The sequence below is a fragment of the Phalaenopsis equestris genome, unplaced genomic scaffold, assembly GCF_001263595.1.
Source record: "Phalaenopsis equestris unplaced genomic scaffold, ASM126359v1 Scaffold000745, whole genome shotgun sequence".
NCBI lineage: Eukaryota > Viridiplantae > Streptophyta > Magnoliopsida > Asparagales > Orchidaceae > Phalaenopsis > Phalaenopsis equestris.
Genome location: NW_018165185.1, coordinates 741,947 through 765,444, shown reverse-complemented (window position 1 = coordinate 765,444; position 23,498 = coordinate 741,947). Strand labels below are relative to the sequence as shown.

General features: G+C 34.1%; 1 protein-coding gene across 11 annotated transcripts in view; it reads right to left on the bottom strand.

Moving 5' to 3' along the window:
- Window positions 1-21,499, bottom strand: part of LOC110030652 (peptide chain release factor 2) — a 34,023-nt gene extending 12,524 nt beyond the window's left edge. For 3 of the 11 annotated variants that reach the window (XM_020733471.1, XM_020733470.1, XM_020733469.1), the window contains exons 1-6: window positions 21,174-21,499; window positions 20,991-21,066; window positions 7,771-7,901; window positions 7,618-7,688; window positions 6,996-7,077; window positions 1,808-1,881 (exon numbers count right to left, since the gene is read on the bottom strand). In XM_020733471.1, coding sequence (XP_020589130.1) covers window positions 1,846-1,881; window positions 6,996-7,077; window positions 7,618-7,688; window positions 7,771-7,901; window positions 20,991-21,066; window positions 21,174-21,476 — 699 coding nt within the window. In that variant the 5' untranslated portion in view covers window positions 21,477-21,499 and the 3' untranslated portion in view covers window positions 1,808-1,845. Of the gene's footprint in view, window positions 1-1,174; window positions 1,882-3,741; window positions 3,810-6,995; window positions 7,078-7,617; window positions 7,689-7,770; window positions 7,902-20,990; window positions 21,067-21,173 lie in introns of those variants that run through there. The other 8 variants (XM_020733476.1, XM_020733475.1, XM_020733472.1 and 5 more) reach the window with 7 other exon arrangements.
- Between the last annotated feature and the right edge of the window lie 1,999 nt (window positions 21,500-23,498).

Sequence of the window (23,498 nt, the reverse complement as noted above, 5' to 3'; positions counted from 1 at the left end):
AAGGAGCCATAGAGACCATGATTTGGTGCAGTTCTTCCAACATATCAATAAATATAGTCTGTGTCATACGAAACATATTAAATTTTGTTGGATGACACATAACCGATTCCCCAAAACCCATTTTCTCAAGAAGTACTTCTATAGCATGCTATAATTACATTTGTTACAAACTACATAACCTTACAAAGCATGTTGGATAGAATGAACCTTTGGAAGCTATATTCACTTCCACGTAGTGGCCTAATTGTGGTTTAACAAAGAACGTTTAGGTTTATCAACTCTTTGACTTGTCGATTGCATTGTAAATGAAGCCTGCATCCATCATTCTTAAAACATGAACTAAAGATTGCCTCAATACAAGAACGTCTTCACTCTCTCCTTGAGGCTCAAGTCAATTAATGCTGGTGATAATCTATCAGCAAGCCTTTTGTAGGCGTGAAGTTGATTTGGTAAGTGACTAGGGCACACTTCGTGACTAGTTTTATAAGAAGCAAGTGTAACAGGACAGATGAAGAGGAAAAAGGATGGATTCCGCATGGGCAGCCAACATATGATCAATAAAATAAAAGGTAGATATTCCAGAAAGCAATGGAGATTTAAATAAAAGGATGCATGTGAGAATTGAGGAATCTTCAAGATGTGGCCCATAATTTGTACGAGATGTGGCTCGTGGCACTTTCTTAATGGTTGAGAGAGAGGCAATGGTTATTAAAGTTAGTCATGCAAGAACGAAATCATACACACATTTTTGCGTAGAAATTCAGGCAAAAGTTTTAGCCACTGGGTAGAATGGCTCCAGATAACATAACTTGGCAAGTTGGCAGTCATCAAGGACCAACCAAATATGGTTCAATCAACTAATTGTGCCAATTCTAGCATATCAAGGAGATAACTTGATATGCACTTCTCCATATAATCCAATTGATTCAGCTACCATAATCAGTTATTATTTAGAAAATAAAAATCGGATGACTATGATGAGGAACAAAAAAATTGAACTGTTACATTGGCCAAATGAGTGGAGGTGAGCTAGCAGGGAGAAACACAATCCAATATGAGTTCATTTTGAAGAGAACAAAGATTTCATTTTGAATTTAAGGTAGAATAATATTATTAACCAAGGTTAGGAAGCAAGATTTTTTCACCTTCATATAATTTTTTTGTTGCGTTAATTTATAAATCATATAATTTTGGTTGAATGATGATATGAATGTGGGATTGCTATGTGACTTATTGAGTAATACGCTAATGGCAAGAAGCTATTACTCTAGAAGATGAATGATATGAGGAAACTTATTCTTACTTTTGTTTCTGAGTACAAAACTAGCAAGTGAAAAAAGAGACTTGATTTTGCCTGCTTTGATTCATGATTTCCATTTTTGAAGCCACATCCTTAGACCACAATCTTTATATTGCCATGAGAAACTAGCCTTTTCCAAGCATATTATGGGAAAAGTATCCAACTTTTTTTCACTTGAACAGAGTATGCCAACTTTATGATATTTTATGGATGTTTGATTCCTCGTGATTGGGGATTTTGCTCTGCTTCAGGAGGGCGGAGGTTAAAAGACATGCTTGCGGTAGTTTTTGACTCAATATGGCAAAAAAATTAGGAGATATTATCCCAACATAAGATAAATAAAAAATAAATTTAATGATGCCTTAGTATACCAGGAAGTACAAACTGAAGCATGCTCCAATTATGATTAAAAAGACCAGTATAGCAGAAAAAACAGGAGAAGTTCTACAAGAATTGTTTAGAAATGAATCTTAATTTCAATGTGTCAGATATCAAGAGGAAACTTACAAATTACCAAATCCACGTGCTTCTACTGCAAATTTCAACTATCGCTTGAGAGGTTTCATGCCCTGGATGAAAAACTGAAATACAATCAGTTTAGCGGCTTAACAAATCAGTGCAAAAACTTAGCTCAACAAACTGCAGAATTTGATTTTAGAGAAACTGGATAACTAGCCGCAAGGCAAGAACGTCTTGAGAAAAACAAAGATAATAAAGTTCAACAAAATTTGATGGCAAATTTTCTCAAATAATACCTATATAACATGCTACAACTGTCTTTGCAACAAACTACATAAACTTACAAAGCATGTTGGAGATAATGCAAGCTTTGGAAGCTATGTTCCCTTCCACATAGTGGCTTAATTGTGGTTTGACAAAGAGAATTTAGGTTTATCAACACTTTGACCTGTCAATTGCATTGTAAATGAGGCCTACAACTAGTTTTTTTCTCTGTATACATCATTCCTAAAACTTGAACTAAAGATTGCCTTAATACAAAAATGTCTTTAGAGTTTCCTTTAGGCTTAAAGTTCATTGATGCTGGTGATATTCTATAAGCAAGTCTTTTGTAGGCGTGAAGTTGATTTGGTAAGTGACAAGGGCACACTTTCTGCCTAGTTTTATAAGAAATAAGTGTAATAGACAAGTGGAGAGCATAAAGGATGGAGTCCACATGGGCAGCCATCTTATGACCAATCAATTAAAAGGTAGATATTACGGAAAGCAATGGAGATTCAAAGAAAAGGATGCTTGGGAGAATTAAGGAATCTTCAAGATGTGGCCCCTAGTTTGTACAAGATGCGGCTTGTGGCAGTTTCTCAATTGTTGAGGTTGTTGAAGTTAGTAATGCAGGAACGAAATAATCCACACAATTTTGAGAAGAAATTTGGGCAAAAGTCTTAGCCACTGGGTAGCATGGCTACAGATAACATATCTTAGCAAGTTGGCAGTCGTCAAGGACCAACCAAATATGGATCAATCAACTAATTGTGCCAATTCTAGCATATCTAGGAGATGACTTTATATGCACTTCTCCATATAATCCAATCGATTGAGCTACCATAACCAGTTATTATTTAGAAAATAAAAACTGGATGGCTAGGATGAGGCACAAAAAAATAAGCTGTTACATTGGCCTTAGGCTCGGAGGTGAGCTCGGGGGTGAACACAATCCAATATGAGTTCTCATTTTGAAAAGAACAAAGATATCATCTTGAATTTAAAGTAGAATAATATTAACCAATATCAGGAAGCAACATTTTTTCACCTTTATATGACTTTCTTGTTGCGCTAATTTATGAATCATAATTCATTAATTTTGGATGAATGATGTATGAATGTGGGATTGCTATCTGAATTATTGAGTAATACGCTAATGGGAAGAAGCTATTATTCTGGAAGATGAATGAGGAAACTTATTCTTATTTTTGTGTTTTGAGTACAAAACTAGCAAGTAAAAAAAGAGACTTGATTTTGCCTGATTCGATTCATGATTTTCATTTTTGAAGCCACATCCTTAAACAACAATCTTTATATTGCATGAGAAACTAGCCTTTTCCAACTATTTTATGGGAAAAGTATCCAACTTTTTTTCACTTCAACAGCTTGTGCCAACTTGATGATATTTTATGGACGTTTGATTGCTAATGATTGGGGATTTTGCTCCTTCAGGAGGGCAGAGATTCAAAGACATGTTTCGGCTGTTTTCCATTCAGTATAGCAAAAAAAAAAAAAAAGCTGCCTGACATTTTATTCCAACATAAAATAAATAAAAAACAAAATTTAATGATACCTTAGTATACCAGAAAGTATCAACAGAAGTATGCTCCAATGATGATTAAAGACCAGTATGGCAACATAAACAGGAGAAGTTCTCCAAGAAATGTTTAGAAATGAATCTTATTTTCAATGTGTCAAATATGATGAGGAAAATTGCATACCTAATCCATATGCTTCTTCTGCGAATTTCAACAACTCACTTGAGAGGTTTCAGGCCCTGAATGAAAAGCTGAAATACTCAGTTTAGCGGCTTAACAAATCAGTGCAAGAGCTTAGCTTGACCACAACGGTACAAAGAAACCAGTAGTAATCTAATCCAAGCAGAATTTGTTGTGCTACATAACTTCTCATATCTTCTGGGAAAGAAAAATAGTTGGCATACAATCCAATCATTCCTTAAATGATGATTAAAAAAACTAAGAAAAGGCTCTTCTTCCTTACAATGTGTAGCTAGAAAGACTGATTTTTTGAGCGTCTTCATGCTTTAAAGTTCATTAAAGCACATCAGACTTCAGTATTTCTGATAGTTTTCTAATAAAATATGTATTTTCTATCTCTTTTCCTATATGATATTCCCTACTTCAGTGTTGAACATCACTAAAAGTTTGGCGTATGTGACATAAATGATCTATTCTCATTGATTCATGTGTTAAATTACTGATTTCCAATTCATTGAACAATTATTGCAACTGAAGAATGCTTTCGTCATTAGCAATTTCAGATCCACTATCCAAAATGCTACTAGACATCGCTTCAAGATTCAAAGTATTAAATTTAGTATTCTATTCATTTGATCCAAGGAGCAAATGTATCAAAAACAACGAGGATTGACCATGTGGCAGCAATACAAATGCTGAGCCAAGTAATGAAGCACAAAGCCTTTGTTATAAGAGTCAACTCGTTTCACTGACCATTGGTCTTCACAGAATAAATTCACTTAAGTAAAAGATATAAAGATAAAAATTTTTAATGGAATTAATCACTTAGCCTATTAATAACCAAACCTCATTCAGATTTACAGTTCAATAGGGCATTATCATCTAAAACTAGAGACACTATCTGTTAATCCATTGTTCTTCGAGGAGGGTTAAAGTGGTTTTTGTACTCAAACCCCAACAGAAAAGAGCAGCAGTTCCTCTATCACATAAAGTTCAAACAACCAAGCACCCAAATGACTTATTTATGAAATCAAGCACATGAAAGGTAGCAGAAAAAAGAAAGAGAAATTTGGCGATCTGCTCTGCTAGGGTTTCGACCGATTGTGAAACCTTGGTTTAATTCCATACTCGACGACTACAACGCAGTTTCCCGCACACGACGACGACGACGAAGGACTTTACCTTGCGATCGTCCTCTTCTCTTTTGCGCCAAATGACGAAGGGCTTCGGCTTCTGCTTCTGTGGTTTCGTCGTCTCCTCTTTCGCGCCTTCCAGCTTCTGCGGTTCTTTTCTGCACGGATCGAGCCGCAGTTTCATCTGCCGAGCTACGATTTCGTCGCCCTGTCTTCTGTGCATTTCAATTACGATTCCTGTCTTCTGCGCAGCTTCGCCCCGAGCTCTTCGGCTCGTCTTTTTTACCCTCTGCCCGACTTGCAGGGCTTCTCTTTGTTGTGATGGAGCTTCTTTCTTCTTCGGTTGAACCTGACAAAACCTCCTTTGCCTACGTGGTGGGTAATCCTCAAGGGAAGACGGCAGTTGTCTTCCCTTTAAGTTATAAGGAGCATCGTGATGGTATAAGTGACTGTCCCTTTATTAAGAATGCAAGCAGAAAAAGTGGGAAGACAGTACTTTTTTTCTCCAAGTCAGAAATTTCAACTCTAACTGACAAATTCAAATTTGATCTTATTGAGAAATTTCAGAGGGGATAACCACCTATGAAAATTATCTGGAAAAGTTTTCATGACCTCAAATTAACAGGAAAGTGGAAAGTGAGGCTCATGAATGGGAGACATGTATTGATTCAGTTATTCATGTCTGATGACTACACTCGAATTTTCTCCAGAAAATATCTTAACATCGCTTGTAAACCTATGAAGCTACTCAAGTGGTCTCCTGATTTCGACCCAAAACATGAAACTCCCACTGTACCGGTATGGTTTAGTTTACCTGGTCTCAAGCTGCATTTTTTTTCACCATAAGGTTCTCTACTCGATTGGGGTCATCCTTAAGAATTCTTTGAAGCTACATCTGCCTACTTTTAACTTAACCAGACCCTCGGTAGCCAGAATACTTGTGGAAAGTGATATTACTTTATCTAATGTTACTGAAGTCTGGTTGGACACAACTCATAATGGTTATTGGCAACAAATCGTCATGGAGCACAGACCCCCATATTGTATCCGTTGTAAGATATTTGGTCATATCCTTGATAAATGCCACAAATTTTATCCAAATTTGAAATCTAAGGTTCAAATAAATAAGGATGGGTCTAATCCCACTACTCTAGACATCTTAGTTCCACCTGAGAATGATACTACCAAACAGGAGGTGTATGTTGCCCCTGAGGACCCCCTCATGACATTGTTGTTACTGTTACTGCGAGTGATATGATGCTGGAGCCTTCAAATCCCATAGAAAACAATACTGATGAACTATTACCTACAAATGATAGTGTTCATACTAATAATCAGAAGAGCATCGTAGCTCCACTTCTTCAGGAAGTATCCGGTGTAGAGGCAACTCATACTTCACATATACTAGAACCTATTGTGGGTACTACGATTGGAATTCCTTTTGCTTCAGCTCTACCACCCCATCAGACTGATTCTTCGGAAGAGGAATGGCAGGTCTATTCCAGGAGGAAGAAGAATGGAGACCGACTCCAGCTTGGGAACATATTGGATGATACATTGGTTACTACTAGCAATGGCGATCATCTTACCAGCTTATTAGTTTGTTCCTTCCCTAGAACTAGAGGCAGAGGCAAGACCAAATTGGGTCGCTCTCTAGCCAGGGTCGCTCTTTAGCCACTTGATACTATGTATTTCGGCATTGTTAGGTTTTTTATTTTAGTATCTATTGTATTTTCTATTTTTTCTAGTTTTGAAACGTTCTGTGGCTTTTTGTTTGGGCAGGTGCGGTGCTTAGGCCCTCTCACACATTGTATATGTATCTTTCTTTCTATTTAATATATTAGTCTTTTTGGGCTTTCAATATATATATATATATATATACACACACACACACACTACACAATTCTTACGTATGTATACATCTAACACCTAAACTTTGATATTTACGTATATAACACTATCATATCAAAACATATGCATGAAAAGATGCCTTTCATCTTTGAATACCAGAATTGGTTGCAGTTTTGGTTTTGATAATACAGATTGAGTTTTGAAGTTTCGATTTTAGATATGTAAATATATAAGAATTGTGTGGTATATCCCTCCCAAAAAATATAGTTTCACCTTGGATGTTCTGAGTTCATTTACTGCAGCTCGGAGAGAATCATCTGAAAGTATGAGCCTTGACAGGGCGCCCGTACTTAGCCTGCATTGTCAACGAAATAAGTAAAGAATTTTTTATGCCTGCATGATACGAATCCCTAGCATAAGCAGAATTAAATAAAAGAGCAGTAGATTCAGATCCATAAAATAAATAATAGTCCAATGATCCGGATGAGAAAAACATAATTAAGCCAGAAAACAGCAAGGGAAAAATTAAATGAAAAAACTGATAAGCTAATGTTCCAAGCATTTCCCCCTTAATAATAATGCATACCTTCAGTTGGGGACTGAGAATTTAAATTTAAGTTCCAATTAGCTTTTTTTTTCAATTATAGAAATTCATGCGCATTTACTTTGCATAAAATTGTATTCACCAAAAAGATTAAAGGCACAAAAGAAAGAAGGGGCAGTTACATACATACCATGCAATTCTTCTGTATTTACATATCTAACACCCAAACTTCAATATTTAAATGCATAGAACTTTGGATGAAATATCAGAGTTTAGGTGTTAAATATGTAAATACATAGAAATTTTGTGGCAGGTATGCAATATCCCAAGAAAGAAACACAGGGAACTTACCCCAGGATTTTTGCTGCCTCTGAAACTGAACCCTCAACGGTAGAGACTAAATCCAATAAAGCCTGCATTCCCTGAGATAAAACTATTAAATGGTCACCATTGACAGGCTCACATAAGCAACACGCATATAGAGCATAATGCAAGTAAGTCTACCAGAGTGAACTTTGGATTGTTAGGACCAATTTGAGGGCCAACTTCAGATCCCCTGATTGTTGATTTAGCAGGAAGAATTTGAAGAAGTTCTAAAGGAGGTTTATATCCATCAAGTTCTATAGTATTCCTGACTAGTTCAAGAAAAATATAATACTAATTATTGGTGAAAATAGATATGGATTTTAAGGTGGAATCAGAATAAATGGCTAAAAACTGGTCCTAGAAAATTGCAATGAAATAATTGTAAATATCTTCAAAAAAACACTAAATTTTAAAATTATAGGATCCTTGTAGAAACAGTGAAAGAACTAATGGTGGCAACATCGGTTAAAGTCTAAGAAATAATTATTGAAAATAAATCATTTATAGCAAATTGACCAGACAATCAGCATAGTAAACTAGGTTCAAAGAAATGCAGAATGGTTAAACAAATAATTCAGCTAGCAAGCATGAATAACGCAAAATTTCTGGAGAGAACGATGATAATGTTATTTTCTTGCTTCAGCTGGTTTTTTGCAGCAATTACAAGAAAGACATAGTTAATTGAAATTCTCATTTGAATTATCTTCTTAGTGAGGTTCTTGACCTAACAAAATCCTTCTATTGAGACCGCTAGAAGAATATCGCGGCCAGGATACATCAAATTAACTGCACTAGTTAGGCTATCAATATCTTGGTTACAAATTTGAAGAAAGAGGGGTGAAGAATTATAAGAATACGAATCTGCATCTTCAAAGAATACAGAATTCATGGACAAGCACAAGATTAAATTAAAAGACTTAATTATGATTGTCGCAATTTGCCAAGCGAGACTGATCAAAAAAATGCCATGGGGATAGTACAAATTTTGAACCACACTTAACATATAACAATTGTACATACAAATCATTTAGGGGTTATTTGGTCAGTAGCAAAAAGAGTGCATTGCATTTCTTTTTTTTGGAAATCCAGACATTTGGTCAGAATAAAAACAAATGCAGTGTAAAATTACAATGTATTTAAAATTTATTTTCTAGTTCAATTTCAATGTATTTGAAATTCACTGGATTTGGGTGAATTGTTTGCAACCATTTGCCAACCGCCACTACTCTTACCGTTATAGACCGTCAGTAATTCCCCGCCCACCCCCACCTGCCCCAAACAAACCATTGTTGCCTGCCCAACACTTGCTAACTTCAGCCGCCATTAGCAGATCACCTCCCTCTACCCGCCACATTTAATAACTGCCATTGTTGACAGGTGTATTTTATATTGAATTGCTTTCACTTCAAAACCAAACTAAAAAATTTAAGGTTCTACATTTATTTTTCACATAACCAAACTACTCTAGAGTATTCCAAATATAATATATTCCTTTTATACTACATTACTTTTTCAGCAAATCAAACATCCCCTTAAAAATACTTTTATTTATACTTTGTTTACCTCATTTTGGAAAATCACCACTATGTTCTTAAAATAAACAAAATAATTTTAATTTTAACTACAGAATCCATAATTTTTATTCCAATTTCTATAATGAAATCCCTATTATATACCTAAATATCAATATACATTTTATAACCATTTCATATTTATCAAAGAAATAAATTATGCAGTTTTTGACAGCTTAAAATAAAAAAAACATGAAGCTAACCATATAAAAATTCTCAATAAAAATGCATACAACTTTCCAAACTAAAGTCAGCACTATACTAATCTTCATAAGTCAGATGAATAAATATTGATTCTAGGGAACTTTGATAAATTCATCCCATGGAGGCACCTAAATTGAGTTTTCTTCCTCAAGCCATGAAAAAGGAACTCTTTGATTTTTTTATTTTTATTTTTATTTTTTCATTTTTTTTGCATTCTAAAAATATTTTATGAATATTTAACTTTAAATGAAGTTTAAGAATTTTTTGGGAGTAAAATTTAGCTTCAAACAATTCTAGTGGTCTTCAAATAATTTTTTTAGAGTTAATATTTATATTTGCACTTTGGCTAAAGGTCCTACATGTAACTTTTAACTAATGAATATTTGATTGCAACATGTATTGTTTTGAATGGTCAGAGGATCGCATCAACTATGAAAAGAACCATCCTTAATCTCTAAATGACATTATTTCATCCTTTTATTGCTTGTCTTATACATGAGCAGTTCAAAGAAGAACAAATATGTTGAAATTGTACTACTCCAAAAATATCAGAGATCTTAAGGCACAAAGATCATAGCTCTATATCATTGGATCTGTCTCTTTATGATATTCAAATTGCAATCAGTGTACCCTTCTGTAAGATCGCCGGCCCCTACTTATTTGCCCAACAATTTTTTTGTTGTATTTCATTTTTATAATATTTATGGGAGATGTATATATATATATATATACACGCCTGAGCCTCACTCATTGGTTGCTCCCTTTAGTGTAAGTCCTTCGGGTCGGGGGTTCGATCCTTGTGTATGATCGAATTGCACACCTTTCTGGAAGAGGATCCGCCCCTCGATCAAACTATGGGGTTGAACGGTGATCAACCTTTTTAATATATAAATACTCTTGAGAGTATTTTTCATTGTCATTATTTTCTACATGGTATCCAAGCCTCATGCAAGTTTTTCATTCTCTCTTCTGATAATGTTGTATAAAGTGGCAATGACAAGCGCTCAAATAAATTATATCTTCTCTCCACATGGCCCCACCCTACAATTCCTCTCACTCTTGTATTTATTGATTATTATTCCTAGAATTCAACTCATTAAGTTATGGTTACAAAACTCAATGGGCACAATATCTCGTGTGAGCTTAATCTGTAAAACTGGCAATCGACGAGAGAAGCAAAATTAAGCAATTAACTAGTGAAATTTCAAATCTTGATAATGTTGACCATAATCTGAAATAATGGTAGTCTAAAACTCTTGTCACTGCTTGGCACATCAACTCCATGAAAGCTGTTAGAAGATATTAGCATTGATTTATTTTCTTTTCCGATATTACATGTTTTATATGTTTCCTTCCTATTTTATACATTTCCTAATTGCATGTCTTTCCTATTTTATATATTTCCTATGTTAGGAGTCGTGTAATATGTACTTATGACTTTCCTTTCATATCAATAAGATTATTATGCTCAATTCTTAAAAACTACATAGTTTCAGAGCCAATGATCTAACCCTAGCCACCAGCCCCTTCTTCCCATTTCCGGAATATCCTGTAGGCCTCCCTACCCTGCAGTTTTCAAGTGTGGGCCTCCATACACTGCAGTTTTTTCTCCTCATGCTGTTGTTTTTAGTTGTTGATCCCTTCTTCCCGTCGTCGGAACATCCTGTAGGCCTCCCTCGCCCATAACTTTCAACAGTTGGTCTCCCTCTTCCTGCAGTTTTATAGTTGTTATCTTCCCTGTCGGCTCTCCCGTCGTTGTTTCCCTGTAAATTTCAGTCGTTGATCCTTCCTGTAGAAGTTTCTAGTCGTTAGACCTCCCCTCCAGCAGGCTAAATCTCATTTTAGCCCGCCGTCTGCAGGGCCTACCGCCGTTGATCTTCCCTACAGGATTTCCCGCCGTCTGAATCCTCTATGTCGGGACTACCCATATATAGGAATCCTTCAACTCAGGTAGCATTCACCTAGATTCGCCAAGAAGAAAGAAATAGACTTATTATGCTCGGCACCTCCACTCCTTCAGTCGAACCTTCAACCTTGGTCTCCAATAGTACTCAACACTCTGCCACGTCGTCACGAGTCAATCACTTCACATGTGATTTTTATCACAAATCATAGCATATCTATGACAAGTGTTGGAAGTTTCACCGGAAACCAGCGAATAAGTCTTCGACCAAAACCTCTGCTACTAAAGGACTCTCTGAGACCTCATAATCCACGACTGTGCAGTCGAACCCCACTCGAACCATCTCAGAATCACCAAACTCTATCAAGAGTCTGATGGAAAACTTAATTAAGTTGTTTGGATCTAGTTAGTTTTCTTTCGGCCCTTCGACCTCCCATGTTCGTCAAAGTAACAATTCTATGACACTAACTGCTTTTGATTATACTATTCCGTGGATTATTGATTCAGGTGTCATGGACCACATGATCAGGTGTTCACAAGGCTTCTCAGCATATCCCTCGTGCTCCAGGAGAGATACTATAAAATTTGTCGACAGCTCCTATAGTTGCATTATGGGTAACGGGTTTGTTGTTCTTACAGTCGGGCTAACTGTGGGATCTGTGTTACAGATTCATTTGCTAAAGTGTAACCACTTGTCGATTCAGTAAATTAACATATGTCTTGATTGTGTTGCTCATTTTTTTCTAGATGTTTGTCTTTCAGGATAGTTGTTTGGGGAGAATGATTAGAACTGCTATAAGCGAGTAGTTGTGCTCTACTTCTTCCAGAAAAAAAAAGCATTGATGATGTCCTATTGTGCTTTTACATAAGCGAGTAGTTAGGTCATCTCAGTTTTCACTAGAACTGCTACTGCTATAAGCGAGTAGTTGGGTCATCTCAGTTTTCACTATTTAAAACAATAATATCCTTTGATATTTATTAATAAAAATCTATGTAGTTTTTGAATGTGAGATTTGTCATTTAGCTAAATATTAACGTATACAATATCTACCCCACCCTTATACTCCTGCTCCTTTTTCACTGATTCATAATGACTTATAGGGACCCTCTCGAACTCTGAGCTACTCCAATAAAGCTTCCAAGGATAAGCTCATCACTTCATGGGCCAAAAAAGGCATTGATGCTTAATTAACCTTGCAAATGTTATGATGCAATCTACCTTTTATTTCTCTAAATATAAAGCAAAAACACCTAGTACTTGATTTTTGAGAATTTTGCTCCAAAAAGAATTCGGGAAGGAGTTAAAATTGACATAGAAAGTAGATTATTTAATGGAAAGATGGGCAAAAAAGGGATACCACAATCCTCAGACACCAATGGTTGCCAACTGTCACAATTGCAAGTCAACAAGAGTAGGAAGGTTCCATGAAGCCAAACTATTTCATATCCAAGAATATTCCAAAACCATGTGATTACTACAGTTCAACGTCTTCTTAACTTAAAAATTCCAAACAAATACACAATAAAGGAGATTTTCCGCATGAAAAATACCTCAAAGGGAACAAAGCCATGAAGTATGGCACATTTGCAAAAAATCTACAAGCTCTAAAATATTATACTAGTGTTTCTCAACCAGCATATAATTGGAAATACATTAAAATGAATTTCCACTTTCACAGTCCAAATGACGGTGATGATAACATAAGGCACCCAAGTCAAATTATCTCGGTAATGCCAGTACAACTAGCACATCCCCAAGTAGTGCCAACACAAATAGAAATGAATTATCTGAAAATATGTATTTTCAATGTAAAAATTGAAATCGACAAATTCAAATACTTACCAATTGAATAAATTCTTAGAGAAGAAAAATAATTTGCAAACTTGTTGTCCAAGTTTGGTAAACCATTTATTTAACTAATTTATCAAAGAACTAAAGAAGCCAAATCAATAAAATTTAAAGCCTCCTTTAGCTGGTGGACCGATTTATTGAATATTCATTTTTGGGAAAATTTTTGTTACATTCAAAGATAGGGTTTAGAATAAGTTACTTGGCACTAGCTGCTTAATAACAATTTATTTAGAAAACCTATCACATCAACCAACCTCTGATGTGCCTGAGAATCAAGCTAGAATATTAAAGGATGTCCATTCCAGTGAATTTGAAAGTCATTCAGAAAGAATGATACTTGTTAATACAATCTTGCAACAATATTTTTTTTGGTCGACTCAAAGAAAAGATGCTAAAGGATTTTCATATAGTTGTGTTTAATATCAAAAATTAACTTATATACAACTTCAACTCTTTCACAAACTACAACCAATATCCAGCCCATGGTAACTTGTTGTCTAAGAGATAAACCTACTTGGCCCTCCTCACTAAACAAGTGATTGAACAAAATTATTCTAGTAATGATTGATTGTTTTATAAAAAAAATGCAGCTAAAACTTTAGGTAAAATTGTTACTGTAGTTATCCACATTTTAATATGGCCCAATATCTTTTATCGGTGTTTCTCATAAATAATGATTATAATCGATATTTGTCCGCAAATTTCAAGCAGGAGAACCGAAAAAAGCCAAAAAGATCGAATTTATCATATATATAACTCGGTTCATTGTCCAATCATAAACAGAAATATTGAAGCCGCAGACAAGCTAATCTTCAATCTCTTCCAAAAGAACATCAAGGGCATCAATAGCAAATGGGCTAAGAATTTACCTTTAATACTCTAGGCTCTACATACCACACCATCATTAGTGATCGGTCAAACCCATTCACTTTCTACCAAAGAGCATAAGCCTTATTATCAATCAAAGCCTACAAAACTAAAGATATGTTACGAAATCAAACTCTGAATAAAGAGAATTTGATGACTATAGAAATCTAAACTAAGGACTTCAAAATTTTCTTGATTTAATAGGGTACATTGAGAAATGAGTATGTTTAATAATTAATTAGGCTAGAGAAGATCATAAAAGAAAATTTTAAAAATAGCAAAAACACCCAATTAATGAAATTTTACATGAGAACACCCATTAAGTACATTTTTTTTTATGCAAATTTTAATTATTTATACAAGATTCACATTTCATCTTTGTATTATTTCAATTTGTTAATTTTAATTTTTTACATTTGAAACTTTTTTAAATTTAAAATTGGAATGACACTTTTAGGTTTATATATTTTCAAAATTGGCTTCTTTTTTTCAACATCATCAATATATTCTGAGTTGAAATGATTTTTGAAATGACGAGTATGTGTTGCTAAATATTAAAATATAAAATAGCAAAGATATTTGAAGAAAAATTTAAATTAAATAAATTAAAAACATATACATAACGAGGTAAATTTCACTAGTCACTCAATACATAAAACAATGCACAATCTCATGGTGGGATAGCACCTACTCCAGGTGCAATCTACTTGAGGCTCCTAATAGTTGTTGTCGTAATTTATGTTCATCACCTTGTTCAAACTCATCTCCTGGTGTTGTGACAACCAAAGTTTTTGGCCACATTCAAAATTGGGGCAAATGGTAAATACATGGATGATTCCCCAAACGTTAGGTCATATCATGCAGTGCAAGCGTAGGCGTGCTCTGAAATTCCAAGTTCCAATGATCACCCTCAGCAATATTCCACAATAGATCAAATGATGGTTCCTTATATATCAAAAATCCAGCATAATTTGAAGTTCCCGCTTATGTGAATGATTCAACATATGATGATGGTCTCACATATGCCGACTATTATGAATCGCTAGCAATCAATCTTCAACTAGTTCCAATAATTAATCTCCTCCAACATGGAGTGTCATTGTTGAGCATCTGAAGCTGATATCTGCCGACATTAATAGCTTAATATGTTTGATGAACCTGTTTCACATAGATATCATGCTCAATCATTTGATCAAATGCACTTAGAATAATATGAATGATTGCTCCACTCTACTAGACAACTTACAATCTATCCAGAGCAAGCTACATGCACTAATGTTTTCATCGTCCTAGCTTGGAAATGGATCTACGATGCCATTTTGTTCCTATGAAATGATTCAACTTGGCGTATTTAACATTTAATCTCTTCAAAATAATCAAAAAGAAATTAATTATTTTTACTTCCATTAAAATTTTAATGACATGGTAGGTGTTGAGTTTGTACCCTCTTAAGGTAAATTAACGCCCATAATTTATGCTATCGCATATAATCTACCAACTCTTTATTGTCATCTTCGTAGATCGAATTAATTTGGATTACAAATACCTAAAAATTCATATTTTGAAATAATTTCGATGGCAATGCATCAAGTCTTTATATGCCCTACATCGCCCCTCAACCCTCTCAGATCTAAAAGAATCTTGAAATGAATGCCAACAACAGATATTTATAGGTAATCCCTTAATGTTGATACATATACTAGAAATAATTAAAATTCACATCATTAATTGCAATTAATACACCGGCTCACCCGGGACAAGTTATGTTATCAAAGATTTTTTCCCCTTACTATTTTTAACTACTCAAAGGAGATAAGATAATTGGAGAACTAATGTACACTTATAATCTCTTAGGTCAAGTTAATTGAATTGTAGTCCAAATCTAAACTGAGTTAAGCAAGTCTTTCTAAATCACTCTTCCTCGCTTCATACTCTTTAGATTCGAACTCTATTTGTCAAGCAAATCATTGCTATATGACAATAAATTTGTATCCAACAACTTATAGAACTAACAATCAGCCAATGCAATTTCAGCGGCAATGGCAAAGATTTCAAGTGAATATGTTCTGCCTGTAAATAAAGATATCAAAAGCTGGATTGTTTGCTTGGGAACTAACTCTTTGGAAGAATACCTAAGAAGGATACCACCAAAGTAAAAATAGCTAATTTGGGAAAGCAAAATATGTTAACTAGGTTAAATAGAATCCCTTTAAATTAAATACCAGCTACATCATAGCAAACAAAATAAACAAAAGCCATTCTTCCAGGTATTGTGATAACTTTGAACTTGTTTTACAAAAAATCTAATAATAATTGTTGTAAATTGATGCAATACAAATTTTATGTGTGAAAATCCAAGAAGTGAAAAATCACAGGCAATAAAAAAGAATTCACTTTATCGGATGAGAAAATTATAAGTAGAGTGTCAACTCGCCTAAAACCAAACTAAAGAGAAAGACTGTTTCTCATACAAAGAAAATAAGTATTTATGGACTTCTACAAGTCCGCTTAATGCTAAAATAGAATCAATCCAACAGTGGAGAACCTCAATTTGGGCACTTATAATTTCTTACTAAAGTGAATGTGATCCAAATAATTTGAGTCGTAAATTTAAAAATCTAAACCTTAATATAAACTTTTGAAAAATATGCAGAATAAATCTTCAATTTTCAACAAAATCCTCTCCACATCTTCTATAAAAAACTCTAAAAATCATCAATGAATATCAAATTCAAGCAATGCTCAAACTTGGCAATTAAGAGTGCATTGGTAATCATATCATAAGGATTATCATGGTCATTATTATTGTTGATAATAATATCATCACGAGTAATAACTTCATGAACGAAGTGATAATGAACATCAATGTGTGTAGTTCTTTCATATAATATCTAATCTTTAGTGATACTCTGATTATCACACATCACTGTAATGATTATCAAGTTTTCATTAAGCTCTTAAAATAAACATCTCATCTTTAGTTATAATAGTAATATTGTGGTCCATAAGTGTCCTCCTAATTAATTACACAACCACCAACAATAAATACATATCTTACAAGTGATCTCCACCTATCAAGATCTCCAACAAAGTCTAAATTAACATAACCAGTGATTTTATTTGTAGTTCTCCCGCATAGAAGACATCTTCAGTTCCACATAAATTCATAAAAATTTATTGAACTGCTTCTAAAGCTCATTACCCATATGACTCATGTACTTATTCATTGCACTAATTATATATGATAAGTCTGGAAAGAAAATGTTATAACAAATATGCTAGAAAATAAAACTCGAGACATATAGTCAATTTTATTGTCTGATTATGAATACAAATTGATTGAAGCCTGAAATACCCAACTAATATAATACTAAGAGGTTTGATATTTTGTATAACGAACCTATGCAAGATGTTTTCAATATACGCTTTTTGACTCAAATAATTTATCTGCATTCCTATCTTCATGAATCTCCATGCCAAAGATCTTTTTTGTAACTCTAAAATCTTTCATCTCAAATTTAAAACTCAATTGAGCCTTCAATTTCTCTATTATTATTAGCAACTATCAACATATCATCAATATATAAGAGCAATTAGACACATGATCCATAGTCATTCCTCTAAAACTGAACACAACTATAGTAACCACTCATAAACTCATAAATGTTTATAAATGAGTTAAAATTTCTTGTATCACTTCCTAACAGACTATTTCAAACCATAAAAAAATTCCTTGAACAAAAAAACAATCATTTTTTATAACCACAAAGCCCTTAATTATTGTATATAAATATTCTCCTCGAACACTTCATGCAAAAACACAATTTATATCTAACTGCCCAAGCTCAAAGTCATGATTAACCACAATACCAAGTAAAGCTCAAAATAAACCATGCTTAATCGGTGGAAAGAATACATTTGTATAATTAATACCTAAAATCTGACTAAATCCCTTTGCAACTAACCTAGTCTTGTATCAAGCATATTCAACGCTTGGTGTATCTTCATTGCTCTTAAACACCAATTTGCAACATACAAATTTCATCACCAATATAGCAATCATCCATTTATTAGAATCGCCGGAATTAATCGCACATTTATAGCTAAAAGGTTCTTCGCCATCTTTGATACATTCGACCGCACTTAAGATATAAGCAACCAAATCTGTCTCACTATGCATCTATCATTATTTAATTTCTTTCACTTTTCTATCCTTGATAATGTAAAATTGTAGTGGTTGTTGTAGTACTAATAGAAAATCAGTGTCACCGTGATTAACTGAACTTAACTAAAAAGTCATACCAAAAGATTATGTTTCAATTTGAAGCTCAATTTTTCTAAAAAACCTCTCATTTTAATTAACATCATTACATCCTAAAGTAGGTGTTCAGCATAACACGGTAGACTAGTCAAATACAACATTTATATAAATGATTATTGTTTTCTTATTTTCGAGCATTATATTTGTTGCATTTAACTTTAAATTTATACCTAAGAAAAAACATTTTGTTGATCAAAGCTCTATTTATCATTATCAACATGAGCAAATTCATAATAGACAAAAATCCATAGATTAGACTAATAAGTGAGTTTATTGGATCAAATCTCCTATAGAGTCTTCTAATCAATAGCAATTGAAGGAACGCAATTTAACAAATAGCAAGTTGCAGAAGCAACGTCAAACAAAAATGTCTTAGGTAACCTAGCATTAGAGCATATATAACATACCTTCTTCATTATAGCCCTTCATTCACTCTGTCAAAACATTTTGTTGTAGAGTAGTGTTAAATTATGAAGTGGCTTAAATTTTTTTATAATTTGCAGAAGATATTAAATTTTCTTGAATAATATCGATACGTAAACATTAAATTTGCTTCTCGATCTATTTCTCAACCATAATCTTTCCCTCTAAAATATAATAAATGCAACTTTAGTCTCCTTTAAGAAAAATTCAAAATTTTCTTAAAAAATCATCAATAATCGATAGCACCTTTTTTAGACGATGTTATGGATAATTTTCAAAGGTCAGAATGTATGCAATCTAGCATCCCCTATTAATGTTGATGTATGTGCTAAACATAAATTTCTTTTATTTTTCAAATGCACAGCACTCATAAAACTTCTATTTAATAATACTCTAGCTTAGAAAAAGCAATAATTGTCACTTATCGTTGTAGTGCATTGCAAGACATATAATCCAGCAGCTTTTTTATGTCCATTCGTCATAACAAAAGAGCCTTTAGAAACATTCAAAACTTCATTTAGAATACTTGCATCATTTAGTATCGAGAGTACTCAAGAAATTAAATTTTCTTTCCAATCAAGGACATATTTCACATCTCCAAATATTCTACTAACTCCATCAACATCCTGATTCTGATAGTTCTAATACCAGATACTTTACAATGAGCATTATTGTCTATTATTTCTCATTAATACCATATTCTTAGACAATAATTTATATGTTGAAAATCAATTCTTATTGGAACATATATGAAACGTGCAAAGTGAATCAAGAACTCAATCATCATAAAGTTCACTATGAAAGACAATTAAAACTCTATCATAACTAACAACTTAACGAGTGATTTAATTATTTTTATTCTAATTAGTAGGATTTTTTTTCTATTTTGTGGTTTGTAATATTCAGATTTGATGTCGTTTTCACTTGCATTGATTGCAGATCTTCCTTAGTTTTAAATTTTCATATACTTCATATTAACACCAAATTTCTCTCTCAAGTCCTCTATTAAACCATAATATCTTCTCCCTGAGAAGCAGATTCATCCACAAACTATTTCATCTTCTCTTTAAAAAATAAAGCATCATAGAGTACATCCAAAATAAATGTCTATCTCTACATGTTGTATATGATGAAAGCAACGAACACAATAGAATTAACATAAATCTTTTTCATGGTTAACTTCCATAGCTTCTAAATCAAAAATAATAATAAAAAAATAAAGCATCATAGAGTACATCCAAAATAAATGTCTATCTCTACATGTTGTATATGATGAAAGCAACGAACACAATAGAATTAACATAAATCTTTTTCATGGTTAACTTCCATAGCTTCTAAATCAAAAATAATAATAATAATAAAGAAAGTCATGTGATATAAGAGAAACAACTTGTCAAATATTTTATCGGAGTGTAAATGTTACTTTAAATGGAAATTACTAGTGAGTTTTGTCATCATGCAAAACTATTCTAATTTCAGTCATAATGCAAAGGTTCTCTTCACCTTCAAAACATCTTATAAAATTTGATTTGATAGATAAAAATGAATATGAAATAAAATAATTAGATCATTGCATTGCTTCTTCTGCAATGTCCACAATGATGACGATTTGTCAAATCTTAGTAGTGCATCATCTAAATTCAGCTACACCACAAGAGCACATATTTTAGTCTACCAAAGAGAAAATCTAATGTCATGCTCCAAAAGCGAAATGTTGAATTTCATTGTTGTCATTCTCGAAATTAAAAAAAAGTTACTCTAGATCATTTTCTATAAAATTGATGCAATAAATAAAAAAATAAATAAAAGAAATGCAAAGATTTTATGTGAAAAATCTCAATATGGGATAAAACATAGGCAGACAAGGAGAATTCATTATATCAAAAGAGAGTTACAAGTAGAGAATGTAAACTCGTCTAAAAAATGGTATTTCTGAACCTCTGCAAAACCCCTTAAAAATTACTCAAGAGGATAATAAAGCAATAGTACACGGATCTCAATCTAAAAGCTATAATAAGATCAATCCAACAAACAATAGCAATCTTCAGTTTGTGTACTCATAATTTTCTACTAATACAAGCCAGACCCACATAATTCGAGTCACATTTTTAATATTAACAAATAATAATACCCTAATTACCAAATCTGATATACACAACCTTTCCCCAAACACAAGGTCCTGAAAGCCAAAAGCCTGTTTTTCAACAAAGGCCTCACCTTTTAAGGCCACTAGAATGCGGAGACGAGACAATGCAGACGTACGATTCCTGTGCTGCGACCTGTCTTCTACAGCCTACAAGCAAACAAAAACCTGTTGAATTTCAACCTAAAACCCCAATTCACCAAACGAATTTCACTATTAAAATAAAGTGGTGTTAGGGATGTGGAGAACAATTGGACCTGGGCTATAATGCCGGTGGGGAGGTGCTTCAGACGGACAGCAGACTCGCGCTTGTTGCGGTGCTGTCCGCCGGGCCCGGAGGATTTAAAGGTGTCCATCTCGCACTGAGCCATCAGCTCCTCATCACTTAACCGAAGATATTCAGCGGCAGTGGTGCTGCTGCTGCTGCTACTTGAGGAGGAGGATAATTTGAGGGAAGCTAGGGTTTTTCGGGTTCTTTGTAGGTTGATGAGCGGATATGGACCATGATTGTCTGCCCCGTAGGAAATCCACAGAGCCCACTTCGAAAGCAGCCGCGCCATTCTGGTAGGAATGGATCGATGCCAAGAAGGAAAGGAAGCGGGATAAAAATATATTTAGTTAATTTGGTCAAATTTAAAAATCCAAATTTAATATATTTAGTTAATTCGGTTTTATTTTAAAATATCATTTCAATTCTTTTTAATCTAAATATTTGGTTAATGATTATTAATTATTTTTTTAATTTTTATTTGATCACAGAAAAAATCTTTAAAAAAATTAAAATTAAATGAAATTTAAATTTTAATTGAGGTTTGTTACCTTATTCGGATGCACTATTTCTACCTACAGACTACATCTTCTCTATTTTATCGCTCTTACAAATTTTTTGTTTCATGCAAGATGGCATTTGAACTCCGAATTCCGAAGGTTAGAACTCAAATTTGAAGCATCAAACCATAATTTTTCTAGTTTGAACTTGTTGAATTTGAATTTATCGAGGAGGCACACCCAAATGATTCAAGCATTTGAACCAAGAGAAAGAAAAGAGAGAGGAGAAGAGTGCGCAATGACTTGCAAAATGAGGTATTCTCGAGCACTTGTGACCTTTTGTATATAATCGAATGTTTTTGAGATAGCCTAATGCCCCTTCGCATACATGAGAGATGAGAGAGGTGAAATAACCTATTACATGAAAAAATGTTTCTATTTATATGAGAAGGTGAGCAATGAAGAAAATTTACATTTATAACTCTGCTTTATGAAGGGTTCAACATGTTATTCTAGTAACCCCTGTGGGCTCGTGGTCATGCCCTTCTCTGGCTCGGTCGAGTGGGGGTTGAGAAGGTGAATTGTTCGATGTTGTCAGTCACCTTCTGGACGAAGTTCGTCAGTCATTTGGTCGGCCCTTCAGGTATCGGCAACTGGGACTCTTATAGATAGTTGGGGATATAATTTGTCTGACAAATGTTGGTCGGTCGAATGAGCTGAGCAGGTCATCAGTCCTCAATCCTATCGGAGAAATTCTTGCGAACTGAATAGACTTGTATCCTTGAACAGAAGATGCCTTCTGGGTGTGTATCGTTGGGTCGATTCAGATGAACATTGGCTAATGTCTATCATGAGCTGGTCATTTTTTTTCTGGGTCGCCGGGTCGTTTTCTGGTAGTTCCAGTGTTGCCATGTTATTGTTCTTGGGTTGTTGAATTACCTCAAGATTTGTACTGGTGCATTTTTTATGTAAATATTTAGTTTCTGATTATTTTACTTTTTAAAAGTGATAACTGTGATAAAAATAAGAAAATTTAATGAAAAAGTGAACATCATTGATGATTATTTAAAAACACAATAATTGAACTCTTCTTCAATTTCATGTCAGTGATTCCGATAAATATAGGGTGTGCTTTCACCACTTCATAGTGGATTTGAATCATGGGTGTGGAGCGTGTTTGCTAGGTGGATTTTATTTTTCTAAGTCTTGCTACAAATTTTCTTCAATCCAGGCAACCCAATCACCAGAGTGGTGTCCGTCAACTCCCCTTCTAAGGAGGTTGGTGTTGATCTGGTAACCAAGGTGAAGTGAGGGTCTGCCAAGGATGCTCTGCGCCGAGCTAATTCTAGGAGAAGTCGTTCGAGTCTCCCGTGGGAGGCCCAAATGGAGGCATTTGGAAGACCAAAATTTTATAATACAAAAGAGCGTCAACTATGAGAAATAGAGGATTCGTTCATCCAAATGACTGGACTTCCTCAGGCTATGGAGATACACCATTGGGTGAGTAGGTGGATCGGTTGGAGAAGTTGGAAAAGTTGGACGAGGAGGTGGCCGCCATCCGTGCTCGAGAGACCACTCTTTACGAAGAAGTTGCAGTTATTTGGGCGGAGTTGTTAGCTATCCTAGAGGCATCTTTGGTCGCTCGAGCATAAGCCAAAATAGATAGAGTAGATGGGTTTAGGTTATGAGGTTAAATATGTTATGCAAAATCAAAAGAGGAAATTAGAGAAGAAGACAAGGAAAAAAGAAAATCCATAAGAAACTCTTTAGTGGACCAAATAGAGAAGTCAAGCTTATTCCATAAGAGTTGAAAT